Raw genomic sequence first — 21,039 nt, forward strand, 5'->3', positions numbered from 1 at the left:
AGCCTTTCTAACCCTGTGGCCTATCACAGAAAAGCAGGTGTGGGCAGGTGGCCAGAGGGTTGCCTGATGTTTCTCTGCAAAATCTGGTGAGAGCCAATCACCAGTGCTTACAAAACAGGTTTCTGGTTTGATAAGAAACAACGGGTGCTTTTCAATCCGCATTTATGCCACCAAGAGAGTTTATTTAGGGGGAAATTCCTTGCCCAAGTTGTTGGGGTTTTTTTTTTTTTCCTCTGAGTGTTTGTGTTCTGTTTTTTTTTCTCTGACAACATGAAGGCTGCTCAAAAGTGGAAGAGAAAGGAGAGAGATTGAGATACAAAACTGTAAGCTGAAAACTAAAGAAATGTCAATCTGCCTTGTAGAAAAAACTCAGTCCACAAAGAATGCAATTAAGTAAGAGCATGTTTCGTGCCACGTAACTGGCCTCTCTTGATGAAACCGTCTACAAAAGAATCAAGTCTCATCTCTGACAAAATAAAACACTCATCTTGAAGCTTGCTCTCACTGTTCTTTGGTCTTGATAATTGTTTGTCAAATTCACACACATAAAATCTCCGCCAAGAGATGTCAAGCTTCTCTGACATCTCTACACTATGAAAGACCGTGTTTTCCACAAAAGTCAGCTAAAAGAGTGTCCAATAAGAAGTCATATTAGGGTAAACAGTAAATTAAATTGGCATAAGTGTATAAGTATTGCATGTCGCAATCTATATTTTTGGAAAATATACAAAAATCGGAATATTAACTCATTAACTCCACATTTAATATATAGTATCCTACTCGTGCTGAGGTCATCAAACTCCGGATTAAATCAACTACTTCTGCAGTCTTTCCCTGCAGTGCCTCTCCTCTTTCTCTTCGGTGTGTGTGTGTCTGTGTGTAATTGAAACCAAGTCAGATCTTTTCTTTTCCTTTTTTTTTTTTTTTTTAGCTGTTAATGGCATTGTGCCTAATGTTGGCTTTTTGAGCGAGACATCCTTAGCCGTCATCTCAGGGGGATTAGTTCTGCGGTAAGACAGAGGAAGACTGCACTCTAATGAATATTGGTCCAAGAAATAAATGAATAAGAGAGCCAGGAAAAGTAACTCGACAACTCAACACAGCTTTTTCAGAGAGAATGAAGGTGAAGGCAACACTTCACAATGAAACACACAATTATGTTTTGTGCTCTTTGAAGATTACCGAAATAAATATTTATCATGATTGTTCAGTCAACCCTCTGTGTGGATGTATAGGTTCTTGATTATAGTTATATAGCACGCATTTAACAGAATGGAGAAGAGGTGTGGACGCCTTGCCTTTATGCCTCAGGTGGCAAAACCATTTAAATGTGATGAGATGTTAAATGATTGCCATCTGTGGCCTTCCTAATCAGGTTTCACCAAGAGTTTTAAAATGCTTCTGTCACCTGGACACAGGCATCTCTATGGTAACAAAGCTCCAATGGAGCACTCCTCAAAAGTCACAAAAGATTTGCCCATTTCTTTGTGATCAACATACTAGCCAACATTCTTGCATGCCCAAACCTACAATGATTAAAAAATTTATTATTTCATTCATTATGAGTGTACATTTCAGAATTATTTTACAGGGAACTTTACTAATGTGTCTCAGAAATTAGCAATGGTGTCAGTTGATAATGTTCAAAACAATTTTGTAATTTTCTTTTGTGATTTTCCATACAGGTGACTATGTGGTGATGACCGTGTACTTTGACCTCAGCAGAAGAATGGGATATTTCACAATCCAGACATACATTCCCTGCATCCTGACTGTGGTACTCTCCTGGGTGTCCTTCTGGATCAAAAAAGACGCAACTCCAGCCCGGACAGCCCTAGGTATAAAGGCATTACAAAAGAACATCTGATTCTTCTCTCAGTCTTACTGGTACAATGTCTTAGAGTTGAAACAAATTAACAGTTAACCTTGTCTAGCAGTTAAACTTCAATCAGAAGCACCAGACAAATGAAATTTCTTCATATTGAATTAATCTTCAAATCAGATTAATTCATAAAAAAAAAGTGTTGTGTCTCTGTCTCTTTCCACTCTTAGATGTTGTGTGGTGAAAAATAATTGCAATATGTAATGCGCCATGCAAAATTGTTCTCATTTGTTTACACTCCACCATGCATGATGTAATTTAGTCTTTTCTTTGTCTAAGTTTTGCTAAATCTTTCCCTCCATTTGCTTCCTTCCATCTGATGCCTTTTTTTTTTTTTTTGCTCTGCTTAAGTAGCTGCATGTGCAATCCTGGCCAAGGTAATTCTTTTCAGTTCATTTCATCAGGTTCTCTGCTTTGATATTTCCTCATTGGTTGTTATGGTGTGTGTGTGTGCGTGTGTGTGTGTGCGCGCACATGTGTGTGTGTGGTTTGTTTGTAGTGTAGTGTTTTTTGTGTTACGTGGCATTTATTTGCTGGAGTGGATGTCATTTATTTAATGTGTTCTTATTAATGAACACTGAAAGCACTAGTAGATAGAATAGGGTTCATGTTTTAGTATATTTTCAAACACTGTTTGACTTGTTGAATTATTAAACACTGAAAGCAGTTGCCGCCGTCTGATTTTATGATGATGAATTTACCAGGTCTTCTTGGCAACAAAGACTAACTTTTTGTTCTCATTTTACTGAGTACATGTTGCACTGTTTCCTCAACAAAATGATTTACGCAGTGAAAAATGATCACACCTTGTCATGAAGCAGTGACTGAAAGAGTGGATTTAAATTGAAGCATTCATGAAAAGTCGTTTGTCATGCTCTTATCCCCCCTCAGTGCCCATGTAAACCTCTGACCCTCCACCCCTTTTGTCTGACAAACACATAGCTGGCTTATACATCCCCAGTAGAGTGAATCGGAGCATAGTTGACTTGCTATATGTTTGTGGGATAAGAAACAGGGTCCATAACAGACAATGGCACTCGGTTAACCATCAGGGTCTAAGTTTAGAGACAGAAAGAGAGAGATTACTGGAACGAAGAAAAGGCAAGTAACACAGCCAAGACTGAAAAAGAAGGATGAATGCAATTAATCTGTCTGACAAAAGAAGTCATTATGCCCTCAGTGGAGAGAAAGAAAGAGAGGAAAATAGAGATTTGTTTCTCGAGGCGTCCACGTTGATCGATGAAGTCCAGAGAGAAAGACAGGAAAGATAAGAACGGAGAGGACCTTAGCCGACAATAAGAGAAATGACGAGGGGGGGGGGGGGCACAGGTGATGGGAGAGACCTGACGAGAGTAGTGGAGAAGAGAGGAGAGGAGAAGAGTCAGACACTGACAGCATGTAGGGCTTTGGGGTTCAGACCTGGCTCATTAGAGATGTTTTCCAAGGTGTAGTTTGAAGTAAGGGTTCGTAGACTCCAGGAACAGTTACAGCTGGGCTCATGGCACAGGAGGGGGGAACTGAAGGGGGTGGGGGTTGGAGTGGAGGGGAAGGAGGGGAGGGGAGGGGGGGTAACATTTGAAGGCGTGAACATTTATTCAGGTGAGAAATGCCAGAGTACCTAGGAGGTTGAATTTATGCAGACATAAGTGGAGGACACCCAGAGAAGAAACCCAGCGATAGCTAATTATTACAATAGCCCCTATTAGTGAGCACCTTTTACCCATAATATCTCACACAAATCATTTACAAGAAAGGAGACAAAATTCACCAAATTTAACTGTAGCAAATTCAGTTAATTCATAATTAAGAAAGGCGCTACTCTAATTAATTGAATCATTGCAGTCTAATTGAGCTGGAGGTTTGTTTTTGGCTAAAAATAAGTATGAAACAACAACATCATGGCTGAGTTTAATTAAGATTTTAGGTGAATTGTGCTATTTTTGAATGGGCCACAACTGATGCCTTGAGGTTTTATTCTGTACCATTTGAATTTTATTGTCTTTGAGGTTCAGTTCTCGGGTAACATGTCTAAACTGTCAATCATTTAGACTGCTCATTTATCCACTTTCAAATTAATCATATGTTACTCTCCTAAAAGTCACTGTATAAGATAAACATTTCACACAGTGCAATTCACTTCAAGGCTCCTTAATGAGCAGCATTGGTAAGGCCCTCCATTGTCTCCAAGGAGCTGAACTGAGTGAGAACGGAGCAGCTGCAGCTCCAGGGAAGAAGCGACAGTCATGGGCCCAATATTTGTGGCCTCCCATCAGCTGTGAATTTACAACGAGTTAGTTCTTCCAAGACATGACCCCAGCACTAACTTTACCCCTATCCCCAACCCTAATGCTAAAGTGCCCCCCAAAAGAACCAGCTGTCAGGGATACAAATCTGTAGCAATACATGGTTGATTTCAAGAAGTACATAATGTTGATGAATGATCTTCAGTGAGTTTCCACAAGTCTATTTTGACTGAGTCGCAGTGTATGAGAGGAGAGCAGACCTGCAGGTGAGTTCTAGTCCGCAGAGGCATATGGAGCCTGAGCAGAATGGGACCCAGCGTGAAATACTTGACTGAAATAGATGTGGTTCACTTGTTTCCATAGAAACCTCTGCAAAACAGAGCAACACAGTCGCAGGTTTCTTGAAGGCATCTCTATAATGCTCAGGAGAGCTGTGCAGCTGGGTTTATGTGTGTGTGGGTGTATACGTTTGTGTGTGTGTGTGTGTGTGTGTGTGTGTGTGTGTGTGTGTGTGTGAATGTTTGTGTGTGTCAGACCAACATGAGGTGCTTTTGCGTGGGTGAAATTTTCAATTTGCAGGTTTTTCTATCTCCATCAAACTCTGTGTTACAAGAAGTGGCCACAGGAAAGGTGCCAAATCAATGAACAAAAATGAACTCACAAATAAAGTAAAATGATACAAGGCAGCCTATGGTTTCGTAAAGTAATAGGATATTGGACCATGGTGAGATTTCACCACATCATCACTCCAAACAAATTTATTTGCAGAAAATCCCACTTCAAATTTATTATTATAACAAACTATTAAAAACTATTAAAAAGTATGCACTATGCATACTAGTGACGGCTTTGTTGAAGATTTCAGCTGCCCCCATGATTACACTGTTTCACTTATTTTTTCTTTTTTTTTACAGGAATAACTACAGTTTTGACCATGACAACACTCAGCACGGTTGCTAGGACGTCGTTGCCTCGTGTGTCCTACGTCACTGCGATGGACCTCTTTGTCACCGTCTGTTTCCTGTTTGTTTTTGCGGCCCTCATGGAATACGCCACGCTCAACTATTACTCTTACAGCGTTCGCAGACCTGTGTGCAGCAAACCCAAGCGCTCAGTGAGTTCCCTTGTCCTTAGCACAATCAATGACGCAGCATGAGTCATCTCTCTGACCATATGGTAATATACATTCAAGGAGATGGAAGAGTGCTTTGTCATTCACCCTTGGTATGTTTGTTCAGAATGTGTATTGATGGAGGAATCAGGACACTTACTGTGTACACTGAGCTTAAGAGTCCTAATTGATTAGCACATCGGCAAAACGACAATTTGTCATCTTACCATTTAGCTTTTTTAACCACCATACGAGTGGAGAAACCCCTAGCACAGTTCCTTTAGGTCCTGCTAAAAGAAAAAGTTGACCCTAGAAAGCGTGTGGGCCCATTTTGACAATTACCTCATTGTTATTGAATTGTTACTGAAATTGCATTGATTTGTTATTATGGTAGATCAACATTCAGCAGTTTATTTTCTTGTTTACAGTTTGTCCATTAAAAATATCAATCTTTACAGGCTGAATGAGGCAAATATGGCAGCTTTACACTTTGTACTGAAGACCAACAGTAAGAGATGTAGTTTCATTCCACATCCAGTGTCCACAAGATTATAACAGAAGATTAATTCTTACCGCATTATTAGAGGAATCTCAACTGACATGAAAAAGATCTTTGTCTTATTTTTGAAATCCATTTTAATCCTTTTTTTTCTTTTTGGTTTACTTTCAACACAGCCACCATTGTTATTAAATCGATAACTTTTAAGCACATTTTTGATAATTACAGAAAATAAATGTTTTTGGTTAAAAAAAATAATAATAATAATAACAAAATGGAAATCCAAGTCTGTTATCCAGAATAATCAGAGACACGGGTTATAATGAGAACATAAGTCAAAAGGATGACGTTTCCCTTTAAAATGGAAAATGTCGGGGGTTTTGTGGGTGGAAAGCTTCAGAATTAAATTACAGACTCTGCCTCCAAGATTTCCCTCAACACAGAGCCAGACTGATACCTAATTTACAGCAGGCTGATGCACTGTAACATCATTCATAATATCAATATTCATGTTTTTTATGCTATTTGTTTTTGTCCATTCTTGCACATAATGAGCAGATGAAGATTCAGATTAAATTACCTGTTGTTAGCTGCCACAACAACCAATTTCTTTGTTTTTCTTTCATCGTGCGGTTCCCTAGAATTTGCTTATTTGAAAAAAGATAAAACATTATGTTACCCAAAACATAGGAAGATAGGTTCCTCTGTCTCCAAATTTCTCATGTATTTTACTGTAAGAAGGCATATGGATATCAGAAGTCTTGTTTGCCAAAGGATGTGGGTCTTTCTGTTTTTCAATGTATTCAAATGCCAAACCATGGGCAATGGGTGAGTAAATCTGATATATCAGTGATTCACTGTTTTTGTGGCAGCAGTCTGGAGGTGGGAACTCCACCTACTCTTCTTATTTGACTCAAGCTCATCCAAACTCAGGCTCATCGATACTGAGAGAAAAGCCTAATTACCTTCAATATTTTACTTAAACCAAACGTTGTATAAATGACGCTATTTTCCTTTGAATATTTTTTTAATGTTTTAATTGGCCACGGCTTAAGGGCAAGATTAATAATGAACACACAAGACAGACAAAAGACATAATAGCAGTCCTCCTTTCTTTCTTTTTTTGTTGAGAGAGAGAGAGAGAGAGAAAGCAAGATTCTTGGATTCTGGGAATCAAGAGGCTCAAGATTTAACAGAATCAACACAGATTCATATAAAGGCATCGTTAGATTAGATGTGATTGACAGCTGGCTGGCCCTACCCCTAGGGATGGAGTGTTTGCTCAGGAGAGGAGGGGCTCTCTGCACACGCCTTCAGCTCAGGCTTTGGAATGACAGCTCCCTGTTGGCCTTGACTGGATTCTGCTTGCATGACAGTGCACTTCTGCTCAGATCCTGCAAACCTCCTCTCTTCCTAATGATGAAATGCCTGCTTCTTTTCCTTAGTGTGACTTTTCCACATAACTTTCAACTCTCAGCCCTCAAAATTTCTCAACTCTCCTTTGCCTACACACAAAATCATAGTATTACTACCAAAGTAAAGCTTACGTGTAATGGGTGAAAACATAGGTAAGCCCCTTTCCAAGGATGTTGTTCCTTCCCTAACACAACACCTGAATCCAGATCTGCTTAGGACCTTGATTAGCTGAATAAACTGTGCTTGAATATGGTTTGAGTCAAAGCTAGTATACACCATGACACTCTGCTGCCTTAGGCCACATCAGGGTCTCATTGTACATACCTAAAGTCGAGGCTAATTGAATTGAGGGACTGTAACGTATACCACTGACAACTGACAACTCTGAAACCTTCTCTTGCCTTCTTCCATAGAACTACTCAGTGCTGGATGTGGGACCCCCACCTACTGTCATCACGCTCAATAACGCCATGTACTGGCAGGAGTTTGAGGATGCTTGTGTCTACGAGTGCCTGGATGGCAAAGACTGCCAGAGTTTCTTCTGCTGCTATGAGGAATGCAAAGGGGGGGCATGGCGGAAGGGCCGGGTCCACATAGACATCCTGGAACTGGACGCCTACTCCCGAGTATTCTTCCCCACTTCTTTCCTACTGTTCAATGTCGTCTACTGGGTAGGCTACCTCTATCTTTAACAGTTCCCAATAACCCCCTTGGGAAGAGGACTATACCTTGGGTTATGGTGTGAACACAGAGAAGGACAGATTGAACCATGACTTTTTGTGACAGTTCATAAAAAGATATTGAAGCTGGTTTTTCCTATGAGAACTCTGGGTCATCAAAGAAACTTTTTTTGGTAGATTGTGACACACTACAGATACAGTGCCATAAGAAAAGTTACAGCTACTTCGCTATAGCCCATAAGGTAAAGAATTGGGGCTTCATCCAGCCGATCAAGAAGGCTAGTGTCCACGGGCTGTTGGTCTGCTGGCATTTCTCTGCCAGTAATATTTGCCTTTGTTCTTCAGGTATCAAGACAAAAAAAAAAAAAGATCCATCCTAACGTCTCATTTTTCAAAGAATGCTTGGCTTGTTTTGGTTGAGAGGGCAACAGGAAAGGTTCTGAGAACCTGTGGGGGGAAAATGCCACTGTAAGTCCCACCCCTTGACCTCTGCTACTGAGGTGGTCTCACTGGGTAGTTAAAAGGAAAGCTGCCATCCAGTTGTCAGTCAAAACCAGAGTTACAGGCATGCTGGGAGCCACTCGAAACCAATTATAGTGCCTTCTAAAGGAGGGAGGTTAGCCACAGGTCTGCGCAAAGAAAGTCGATATAGGGACAGTCGGTGCTCGGTTTTGACTGACCACTGCTGTGGTCACTCTGTTCTTTCATCTGGAGTTTAGCTGAGAATCACTTCCTTATTTCTGCAACATTTTCAGGCCCTCTGCATATGATGAAGATAATTATGATGATGATGATGATGATAACAAAGATGAGAACAGTGAGAGTGATGATGATGATGGTTACGATGAAATTTATCTCAAACTTGAAAATGCACAATAATTTCAGTGCAATTTCATTTTATGTTTCTTTTTTGTATGTAGAGTATAAAGGCCTGCATATATTTCTAGATTTTATAGCTTCATTTTTCCACTCAAAAACAGAATTTAGTCAACAGTATATATTTTAATTTAAAATGCTATATAACAGATAGTTGAAACCAGTAATTGCATGCTAAAAATAAATAAATAAATAAATAAAAATGATAAGCACAGACCAGAGCATCCCCAGATTATCTAAATTCTCACAGTTTCCTTTTCTATTCCTCTACAAATCCTTTGAATGCTTGGAACAAGATCCCACACAGGCTAGAAGAAGGTGACAAAATTTTTTTGGTTTGAACATGCATACATCCATCACATTTGAACGATGTGGAAATGAATACAAAATGAAGTGAGCTAGAAGGTGCAAAAATGCAATATACTATACACTGGCCTCATATATATATAAAAATGATGATATATATATGTATGTGTGTGTGTGTGTGTGTGTGTGTGTGTGCGTGTGTGAGTGTGTGTGTGTGTGTGTGTGTGTGTGTGTGTGTGCGTGTGCGTGCAGCTGAGTAAGACATACTTAGCACTGTGTTTAGCCTGGATGAGGAGATGGCAATGAGTTGCCATAGGGCTATCTGCACAAGTGTTATAGAACCCTCAAGAAGGACAGAGAGGTTCTTCAACATATACTAGTTTCATCTTAAAACTCATTATAAGTTTTATCCTGGCCACCAAACATCTGGAGCAAAGTCTATTGGATGTGTTCTTTTGTTTTTAATAATTAATCATTGAGTTCAGTATTTTTCATTCACTTAGCTTGGGCAATATGCCAGACCACAATTGACCTTGGTGTTTATTTCACTTTGTGTGTTTGTCCTTAAGACAGAAAGATTATTTGTCATCCAACGAATTTTCCTTCATCCACTTTCTCTTTCCTGAGTGTAGCATTTCTTTACTATAGCCTTTTGCCTTTTTGTTTTGTTTTTTTTTTTTTAATTTTGGAATGATACTCCAGTAGAAATCACTGTGGTGGCATGGAAATAGTACTGTTCTGCTGGCAGCTACAGTAGATTCACACCGAGGTAATGAAAACATCAACACAAAGAGTTTGTCAAGGTTATTTTCTATCTGCTGACATTAGCGTCTCTCTCGACACAACAGTCTCTTTTTGAGATCAGACTTTGATGATTTGATGCCTTTTATTTTGACACTCTAGATCTAGTACAGCGCACTTGACGAGTCCTAACAGGAAGTGTTGAGTGTTTTCTTTAGGTTATTGCTGAAGTTTTGTCATGTGCTTTCTTGTTGCCGTGCTGAGTTCATCGGTATATGTGACGTGAGCTGCTGCAGAGCTAATAACTCTCGGACTTACCCTGGTCCCAACCCCAACCCCACCCCCCCCCTCCACCCCAGCGTCTCTGAGAGCCTCCCCTCAAGTGATTTCTGTTGTGGCTTCTTGGGGTTATTGATCCGTTATTGACCTGTTTTGTAATTCTGATTCTAGTCATGTAAATGCTTAGACATACTATAGTTATTATTGCAGTTGTCAATTTAGTTTGGCGTGATATGGTTATCAGTGGTTTTTCATATGAGTGGTGCTAGTAGACTTATCCCATCATCACTAGAGCTCTGGGTTTGCTCTCTCCTGTAGACAAACAGTGTTGAGAGACTCAATATACAGACATTTCTTGCTGGCCAATTAAAGCCATATTAATACTGAAATTTAGGATAATTTATTTGCTTCACATGGAACCAACCAAAAGAAGTAGTGGTATGGACATTTTACTTGTCACCTTCTAATTAAGGTTTACGCATACCGTAAGCTGACTGGGTCACTTTTCTATCAGTACGGACAAGTTTTGACATGTTCTCTGAAAATACAGTCGGCAGCATACTTTAATGGATAGAAGACTGAGGTCATAGATGGATGTCATTACAGTGAAATTCAGTTATGATTTTGAACTGGCAGTGAGCCAAAAGATTTTAAACAAGATCAAATCACATGTGTGGCAAACGTTCAGAGAATTGTTTGTGACAGAGAGTAAAATTTATATTGAAAATAAAATTTAGATATTGACTACTAAAACCAATCAACTGACACTCTGATTTTTTTTCTTTTACTTATTCCTTTATCAGACATTCACATGGTTAGGATTATATTGATGGAGTAGGTCAATTTTATTTTAGGTTTAAGGAAGCATTATCAGTATACGATACAATGCCAAAGATATCATATGTTGAATTCACCGATTTGGACGGCAATGGAGGACGACATACTCTAGAAAGAATTTGTATATTTGGTGCATTAAATTCCATAAGCTTAAAATTTTTAATGATTTCTCAAATTTCTTCATATTAAAAGCAATCAAGCAATCCTTGGATAGATTTGTGTCAGTGGCCTATTGTTTCTGAGACTAAATATTATCATGTCATTAACTCAAAACAATTGTTATCAAAAGCCCTTTTTTTCTTCTGTAGTCATGTAGACACAGTTCTCAAACTCCAGATTTTCTTCATAACTACTGGGTTTGTATTGACAATTTTTTTTTTTCAAATTGATGTATTACTTATGTCTTTGGCGATGTGCGAGTAAATGCAAGTGTTGAGTTAGCTTTTCTCAACGATGTGCTGTTTTGTCAGTGGGATTGTATTGACAGTGTTATTGGACCGGAAAACAGACAGTGTACGTAACTTTTAGGACTGTCCACAAACAAACCATTCTGATCTGTACTATTTTCATACCTGTATTTCTTTTTATAACTCAGATGTACAGTGAAGAGGTATCCCAGATGACATGAAATAAAGTTTTGGAGTTTGTTTTTTTTTTTTCATTTCTGTATATCATTGCTACTTTACCTTGCACTTTATAAGTGACTTAGTTCTATGTATTTACAGATATTAAAGATATTTTATAAGTAGGACTGAGTTGTCAAATACACTTTTCCTCTTGATTGTCATTTGAAATATGTTCTTAAGATAAAAAGATTTGATTTGACATTGTTACGAATATATTGTTTGCTTGACACAACTGATATCATAAGCTGTCTTACTGAGTGATAACTATTGTCAATATGACTCAATTGACATCATAACCACTACGACAACCTCATAGTGTAGCGCAGCCTTTAGCATGAAATATTTGACAAGACAATAAGGAATAGACACACTGATAGTCTTAAGTCAGACTGTGACATGATTCTTAAGACATTTTTAGGTCGTTGACAGGATAAGACATCTTATGAGATGAGTTCTGTCAAGTTAAGAACACACTCATATGAACACTGTCAAACAATTTTACATCTCTAACTTTGTCAGCTATGACATAGGATTCAAAAGATCAGACGCAGGACAAAAGTGCAGCAGATACGTGCCTATCTCAGCCCTGTGAATATCATTAGTCACTGTGCATAAGCATATGCATCAGTCACAGAACATTTTACTACTTCTCATTTGATTAATCGCATTGAAAAGATTGCGAGTCCTGACACAGCAGTGGGTTCACAGTTGTTGAGTCCTCATGGTGTGAAAATTAATAGTAAGTCAGTCAAGAAGAATAGAGTTTCAGTTCAGGGTAAATCACCTCTGTTGTCTGTAAACGACAGGAAAGACAGAGCCAACAACTACCATTTCTAAAATTCTAGAAAAGAACAACAACAAAAAAAAGCTTCATACCATCAGTATTGTCTCCTTGAATTGTAAGGTATTGCTCTATCCCCACTGCTGTTCATCGCTCATAACTCGTTTATAAAACGCAATAATATCCTCAGTGTTACACAGGGGGAAAATTTTTTAGATTACTAGAGTCTTCATATATGTAGCCAGGCTCTAAGGTTAGAGGTGTTGTGGAGGAGAATAAATGAAATTGACGGAGAAAAATTAAATAATGAAGTCTGACATTTCATTACAGAGTTTCTACCTCGCTGAGGTTTACTGACCACACTGGAGTATTAGTTATTTATATGTTACTACATAACAGACTGAAAAAAAAATTCATCCTGTGGCATTTACATCAGTGGAAAACAAGACCAAATTAAGAAGTCATTTCAAGTTTACCTAGTAACCCTTCAACATCTCATATTGCAATATTCTCAAAAAACCTTCGCTTATGACATAACTCCTGAAGGTGGATTCCAAAATAATCCACCCACCTTCTCGCATTAATATTGCAAGACACACGGTGAGTTCGACCAAATATCGCATATACTGGGTATTGATGTGGAGTACCTATGACAGATAAAGGGAAAAATGACTGAAAATATGGTATTCTTTTTTATTACAGCATTTATGGAGTTGTGGACATTAGCTAACCCATACTTCTCTCCCTCATAGACTTGTGAAGGCTTATTTGGAACTCCTGCATTTCTGTGCCACTAAACTGTTGGAACTGTTACCATGGGAACTGTGCTCATCCGGAGGCATAATGAAGTGAGACCAAAGATGAGACAACTGATTCAGAGCTGAAGTGTCTGACCTACTTTTTAAGGCATTTTTACCCCTCTCTTAACTCATTGTCAGGTTAACAAATATGGACAACTCTCACCAGTCTCGACCTGACACCCACAAATCGCAGCAGAATAGGCAAGGATAAAGCGGTGATACGAGAACAGGGTGAGGGAACACTAATGAAAGTGGGTTGACTCCACTGCTTTTCAGTCATTCATTATGATCAAAGGTAATTTATCAGAATCTATTGTTTTTTAAGTGAAGAATTCTCAAATGTCTCTGAGAGGGAGAGAGACAGAGAGAGAGAGGGAGAGAGAGAGATAGATCTCTCTAATGTTTTTCCCCCAGTGTCAGACAGCCTACCCCATCAAAAGATGAAGGACCACAAACAGAGTGAAGGGGCAATTGCCTTAAAGTCCATTATGAGCTCACAAACCGGGGTACCAGTTCAGGTACCCCTTACATATGTAACAAAAGTGTAAAAGCTGGTAACCACCTGTTTCTATATCACAGAGACTTACTATACATACCAGGTAGGACTGTGAGAAGGTCAGCTGGAATGAGGTAAGTGAGAAATGCAATTGAAGATTTGCGGTAGCAGAGGAGCAAGCAATTATCTCACTAAAGGACTTCAGTAAAGGCATTGTTTGGCAATCAAGCCAGCAATTCAGTCACGTCTCTAATGGATTCTTGATTTAAAAAGAAAAAACTATTTTGGAAGATCATTATACTCTGGGACCCCCCCCCCCCCCCATTAAAACCTATAGAGAAGCTGGGAGGATTGTTTCTATGGTGATATCTCATTATTTTAAATTGGCACAAAGGGATTTCCGTGATGCTAAGAGAGGCATCGCATGTTCTCCTCAGACTTTAGAAGTCATTTCCTGTGGAAGCAGACTCTGGCCCAGTCTCTCTGGCATCTAATGGGCTCATATGTCTATGTCCCCTGTCAGAATGAATTTGAAGACAAATTCAACATGCCTTCCAAAAACAAATTACTCACTGCACTTAACCATGCCATAACTGCAGATGGCTTTTGCTTCGTGGTGGATTTGTTTTAAGGTAGTTCATGCAGTTTTGATAGTCTCACTTAGATGGCTGAGACTGCATTGTTGTAGAGGCAACTTTTTGGTAGCAGCAGGAGTCAGACAGTGATGCTTATCTTCAGGGGCAGACACCAGGGGTCATGTGTTCCTGTTGCCAGACACAGTGGATGAGCTGACATCACTTTCCCTGACAGATACGACCTCATATTTACCCATGTCTGCTCGCAGGCTCTGGGTGAAATAGTCTCAAAACCAATAAGTGTTTCCTGAAGAGAAGTTATAGGATGAGCTTCTCAGACAGCTAAACAACAAAAATAACAAGCCAAATCTTTGGATACCTTACAATGAAATAAGGAAGGGATATTATTTCATACTCTAACAGTAACCATAACCATAAATAAAGAAACATTTTGGCACTCACTGTTGATCAATAACAGCAATGTCATTTAAAAAAAAAAAGACAAAAATGGTTTTTCTCCGACTGGAACCAGCGTGTGTCCCCGCTAGGTTGTCAGATATTTATATCCTTTTTGGGGACACTTGGTCCGAGCAAGACTTCAGGTAATTTCACCACGCAGACACACACACACACACACACACACACACACACACACACACACACACACACACAGACACACACTCAAGCTGTCATAATGTTTATTTTGGTATGTTCTATGTTTGCCAGCCATGTTAGACACAGCTGCACCTTAAGTGTTAGGTCTGAAATATTGAAAAACAGTGCAGTCTGTCACAGAGAAAGTGCATCTGAAAGGTGTATACTCTCTTCTCTAATGATCACATGACATTTCCAAGACTGTGGCGAGGACCCTTTACTATTTCTCAAGGAAAGTGTAAAATAAGAAAGAAAGAAACAAAGAAAGCAAGAAAGACAATAGAGAGAAAACCCAATCCCAGATTTCTAATGTGAAATAATCATTCAGAATTACTGGCAATAATTTACATCTAAGAAAAGTGTGGTTAGCTCAGCACCAGCAGGGATATGACCACTACATGTTATGTTTATTTATCGCTTTAACTGCTGCCCCCAGCCCATATGAAGTTATACAATATATTAACTGATAAGAATGTTACAGATCTTTATTTTTCAGAAAACCTGGAGGCAAAACTACTGTCAAAACCTTGAACTATGAGACACCCTCAGGAGAAACTAGAATAAATATAAATACCTACAACTTGTAAAAATACACATTCTGGAACAAAGAAAAGAGGCTGAACACAAGACAGGGTGTATGAATCTGGAAAATGTGTAAAGGTTTAGTTCCTAAAGGATTTTTTTTTTTGGTGTTTTTATTTTATTTGTTAAATTGTTAAAAATACTCTGCTTACGTCATGACCATAAAATACCTACATTATTTTCACTTCCTTAGACTGAAAATCTGGCAAGTCAGCTCTGAATGAAAAAAAAAGAATAAAGAAATATTTTGTGGCATTACAGAGATAAGCGGTGATCTTTTTTTTCCTGTGGAAAACATGCATCTATTCAGAAAGAGCAGTGTTGCTATAAATGAACATTACTTTACATTTACTAGGGCAATCATGATGACTGAAACAAGAATATGTTCAGAAGACGAACATCTTTTAGTCCAACACTGAACAAACAAAATGGCTTAAGCCTTGATGTGCCTTGAGCTGAGATATAGAAGAAAATCTCAGATCATACTGTTGTGATAGCAGGTCTGATGATTATAGCTCAATATAGCTGACTCTGTAAAACACAGAATCTGCTGAAGAGGTGTGATGGTTTCTAGGTCCCTGTACATCTCTGTGGTACAGTACAGGGTCATCATTTACGTCCTTTTGGAAGTACCCAAATGATTCAACCTCGGAACATCAACAAATAATCTTCTTCACAAATGTTCCAAAGTAGGTATTAGGACCAAGACAAAGACATAGAAATCTCAGACTAAAAAGAAAATTGATTTTAATTCCTTGAAATCAGCTGTCATTTTTGAACTTCTGCTGGTGACAATTGTCAAGCCACTCCAAGCAGTTTCAGAAAGCTTAACATTAGTAAGTAAATGACCTGTTTTACAAATAGATGATTATATTACCCGTACAATAAACCCTCACTTAAGACACTTCTAGACACAGATCCCTGCTTTACCTGCTGATATTACTGATTTTGATATTACATTGAAATGTGTTTCCTCTGATGACTCTGATGACAGAAAATGTGAATTCATTCAGGAGACATGAAATCTTTCTTTTCAACGGTAAAATGAAGGAATTTTCATGTATATTCAAGGTTAGCGTATTCATCTCAGTAGACATGTTTTGCTCAGCTGTTAGTACAAGGGAACAGCATAAAGCTGAATTTGAATATCCACTTGAAAATGAATTATTAAGCTCCTATTCAGCTTTCCTCTAAAAACGATATTTCAGGGAGCCCCTTTTGCAGGAAGGTTTTAAAAGTTTTCTGCTGCTCTTAACTCTGAGCCTTTGTTGTCATTTCTCAAGACTCAACAGAGAGACTACAACTTTGCCCTAAAACAAATTCACATGCATATTTTAGTCTGAAATGGAGTCAACATGAAATATTTATATGTTCCCACAACCTGAACATATGAAGCTTACAACCAACACCTAAACAAGCTTAGTGTAAGTTATTATAAAACCAAAGTTCTACCAAATAAATAAATAAATAAGCCTACCTATCTATCTGTCTGTCTGTCTGTCTGTCTGTCTGTCTGTCTGTTTGTTTACTTAGCCTGGATACATGTCTTGTAAAAACAAAATCGCTGCAAAAACTCAAATGTCTAGTTTTTCAACACATTCTATATCTGGACATGGGCCACACTGCACTCTACTTTAGGACTATGCTTCAACTTTATGTGAGAAACCAGTAATATGTGAGATCAGCAGGCTGATCAATTGAAATAAATACCAAGCAAAGTTGGATCGCTAGAAAGTGAGCTCACTGCTGAAGCAGTGTGATTTTGATTGGTTTATCGAGTGATGACATCCTCATTTTTCCGAAGAAAAGCTCTGAATGCGTGTAGAGTGTTTTGTATGTTAATAAGTATGTTTGAAATAATGATCTTCTAATACACTGCCTCTCGGAGTCAGCACAGACCGGATCAATATAAATCCAAGAGCTTGCCTAGAATCCTAAACAGCAAATACTGGCATCACAGGCTAGGTGATTGGAATATCCATTCCAAATGGATTTCTGAACAATACCCTAGACGTTTGGTTAAGACAAAATAAAAAAAACACACACACACAGGAAGCTAGTCCTTGAGATGTACAAGGGAAATTTGATAGCAAAAGATAAGTAGGTTTACGAATTACTACAAATATTGAAGATGAGAATTTCCCTTTGGTAGCTTGTCCCTACTGCATGAGTATTTGTTATGTGTAGACTGCAATGGGAAAATACAACCAGGTATTGCAGTCAGTACAAGTGATAAAAAGAAGAATACAGGCTTTCCAGAAGATGATTTACTGTGAACAACGTGCCAAGATGAGAAAGGGTCTTTCCCCAAAATAAATTAAATCAGGATTACAAGATCTTCAATTCCCATGAAATGTCAAGGAAATACAAATATGCTAGTTCTCCTTGGGTAAAACGGGGGACGTTTTCAAAGTGAGGGGCACATCATAACTGACTCAGAAGCATTTTAAATAAAACGACTGTACCATATCATATGAGCTTAATCCTCAAATAGTGGCCTTTTATTTACCTCAACTGAAGAAAGAACCAGGCCCTTATTTGAGACAGGCTATTATTAGAGACAGGTCATTATTTATGATTTGTCCTTTTTTGGTAGTGAATTTTAGTAATGCACCGATACTACTTGTTGGTGCTTGTATCATGCTGATACAGCATGGTAAACACTTGTCCTTAGTATCGGCATCATAATTTAATGCTTCCAATTATGAGTACACTGACATATAATGATGTAGCCTGTAAACGTGAAATGATGTCAGCTATTTCTTTAAACCGACTTATGTGTGAGAGAGTGGAAATGCTTTTCTTTGTTAAGAAAACCTTCCCCTTACGTTTATGTTTACTCAGCCAAGCTAGAAACAGTAAGCTATGTTTGTTGTCAGTTAGCCAGAAGGCACTTAAACATTTCTACGTTTTGAATTATAAACATTTTCTTTGAGTAACTATAATGCCTCTTTCATTAATTTACCACCTGAGCCTTTCTGTAATATATATATGTGTGTGTGTGTGTGTGTGTGTGTGTGTGTGTGTGTGTGTGTGTGTGTCTGTGTGCGCGCGTGTGTGTGTATATATTATATATGTATATACATACATATATATATATATATATATATATATATTTTTTTTTTTTTTTTTTTTTTTGTTCTTTTTGCCCAAACAGGCAGCACCCCCAGCTATAACTTGAGATCCGGACACTATGTGAGACCCAGCCACTATTTGAGAATTTACAGTAGCATGTTTTTGTTTTGTTTTTTTAATGTATTGATAGATTGTACTGGTTTTAGCTTACATATGTTAAAATAAAGTTACTCTAAATTCTCTGCTATGCTGACATTTTTTGGTTTGTTTGTTTGTTTGTTTGTTTGTTTGTGTGTTTTTTCTCTTTATATGTTTCTCATATGACTAAAAACAATGGCTTAAACACAGGTAGCAGTCCTGCCCAGAGTTATTTTTACCCACGCTCCTTTAGGAGGAGGGAGTGGCATGTCTAACCTGAGTGCTGTGGTGGGAGCTAAATGCTTATGATGAATATGCCATTGCAGGAGGTCACAGATTTCCTCCTCTCCTCTCCCTCCTCCATTACCAAGTGCTCTCAATCTGCAAAATAGTATCAGATATACTCAGTGAAAAGGGATGATTTTTTTACTCTTGGGATCTAGTGTGCTATAAGGTGTTGAGCTAAGATGCATTACAATGTTCCTACTTCACTTGAAAGCTCTCCTAGTTTTTTTGTTCGGTTCCTGATGTCTAGTGCATACATAATGTCATCTTCTGCATAAAGCTGAATTCTTGTTTTTATGGCTCTCCTCAAGCTCACCATACTGAAATACACAGCTAAAAGAAAAACAATAAATGAGTCGTCTTCAATGACATAATGAAATAATGTCCTTGATGTGCTCAAGGTGGTTAAAAAGTAACTACAGCTTGTACTGTGCGAGAAGTATATTTAAATCAGTAACTCTTATTTAAATTTAAATCTGGTTGGCTTGTTAACCATTGCCTGTGCTTTCTGCTTAGTCCTAAGTCACATTCATCAACCCTCTGCTAGATAACATTCTGATTTCTTGTCTTGACTCTCTTTGATTGAAACTTGTCCTGTTCTTTAACTCCAAATTCATGCAGAATCCTACTTGTTTTGAGCCTTAAGAAGATTCTAGATCTAATGAAGCCAGATGCATGTGAATATTCATAAGACATGAAATGATACTTGTACCTCTTAATCGTGGAGTAACAAGCAAACAAATTCACAACGAGGCCGATTTTTTTTCAATTAAAAAGTAGAAAGAGCATTTGTTAAAGACAGTCGCATTTGAATAAGTTATTTATCACTCTACATGTAACTCTGACACAACAAAGGCAAACCATTACTGTAATATCATACTCCAGATTTATTATAACAACAGTTATTACTGTATTTAGAAGAAAGAGAAACATTTTTCCCCCCACATTTTCATCACGCACGTTAATGAAGGCAACAATATTTTTCTATTCAAAAAACATCTCTACTACCTGACTTTAATCAGAGCAAGCTGTGCGCAGAAAAAGCATTAAGATCAGTAAGTTAGCAGCAGATAGACAAGTCAGATATCTCATTACTCTGGTCCCTCGCTCCTGCAAATCTAAAAAATAAAAAACGAGTCCATGTAAGCGGTGACAATCAGTCTGTCTAAATAACTTTATATCAAGAGTTGAGCGGAAAATTATAGACTCAGTATGGATAATTTTCCAAGGAAATCAATATCTACCCTTTCCCATTAAAGATAGTCTTGTCCAGCCAATGTTACTAGGCAACAGAGAAGACAATGGGGCAACCTGAATAAAGAAATGTCGTCACAAAAAGCAGAATTGGCTCAACAATTTCCTGTTCCTACAATAGTCTATATTCACCATATGACTTAACAAAAAAAATCCAATTGGCACATTCAAGATCACAGTTAAAGCTCCCTTTCTGAGAAAACTACACACTGTTTCAATCCAAAACATATTCGGTATCTGACTATCTGACAGCTCAATAACCATTTCTACATGATCAATTCGTGAAATATTTCAGTATGTAGTACACACTGCAGTCTGCTACTACTGAGAAGGTCTGATTCGCTACTTACTTCAACTGACCATTGTCCAATAATTACTCTTGCAGCCAGTTCCGGAACATTCTTTTCTGAACATACAATGCCTAATACCATGCCTAATAAGACTTAAATATTATCCATTAAATACAGAACTTCATTCACACATTAAGAACATCAGTAATATGTGGACTACTGCAGAACATAACACTACTTCAAAACTGACAGACTTGCACCCAGGACCTCTCCTGTCAGCCAGCACTGGTGTAGACTATTGGTTAGCCAGTCCATTACCCAACCATTAAAGTTCATCATTGACAGCAGTTATCTCTCGCACAGGCTGAATGATTTGGCAAAATGACAGAAAATGTTCTTGCGGTAAAATCTGAATTAGGAGAACTTCTTTAAATGGGTTTAATAATGTTGATTGCTTGATGGTTCTAAGAGCTATTATCTATTTAAGATACGACATTTGCCATTATCATCTCAGTAAGTTGTCAGCTTCTAAGTCAGCTGATGACTGAGAACAACATCTGCACCTTTTTTTTTTTTAACTATTTGGCTATTACGTATTGATCGTTCAGGGTCA

General features: G+C 38.2%; 1 protein-coding gene across 1 annotated transcript in view; it reads left to right on the forward strand.

Moving 5' to 3' along the window:
• The window catches only part of gabrg3 (gamma-aminobutyric acid type A receptor subunit gamma3), an 80,722-nt gene extending 72,879 nt beyond the window's left edge, over window positions 1–7,843 (forward strand). The window contains exons 7-9 of the mRNA XM_030791434.1: window positions 1,686–1,838; window positions 5,040–5,239; window positions 7,565–7,843. Coding sequence (XP_030647294.1) covers window positions 1,686–1,838; window positions 5,040–5,239; window positions 7,565–7,843 — 632 coding nt within the window. The remainder of the gene's footprint in view (window positions 1–1,685; window positions 1,839–5,039; window positions 5,240–7,564) is intronic.
• The last annotated feature ends 13,196 nt before the right edge of the window (window positions 7,844–21,039 follow it).

The sequence above is a fragment of the Chanos chanos genome, chromosome 14, assembly GCF_902362185.1.
Source record: "Chanos chanos chromosome 14, fChaCha1.1, whole genome shotgun sequence".
In the NCBI taxonomy this organism is placed as follows: Eukaryota; Metazoa; Chordata; class Actinopteri; order Gonorynchiformes; family Chanidae; genus Chanos; species Chanos chanos.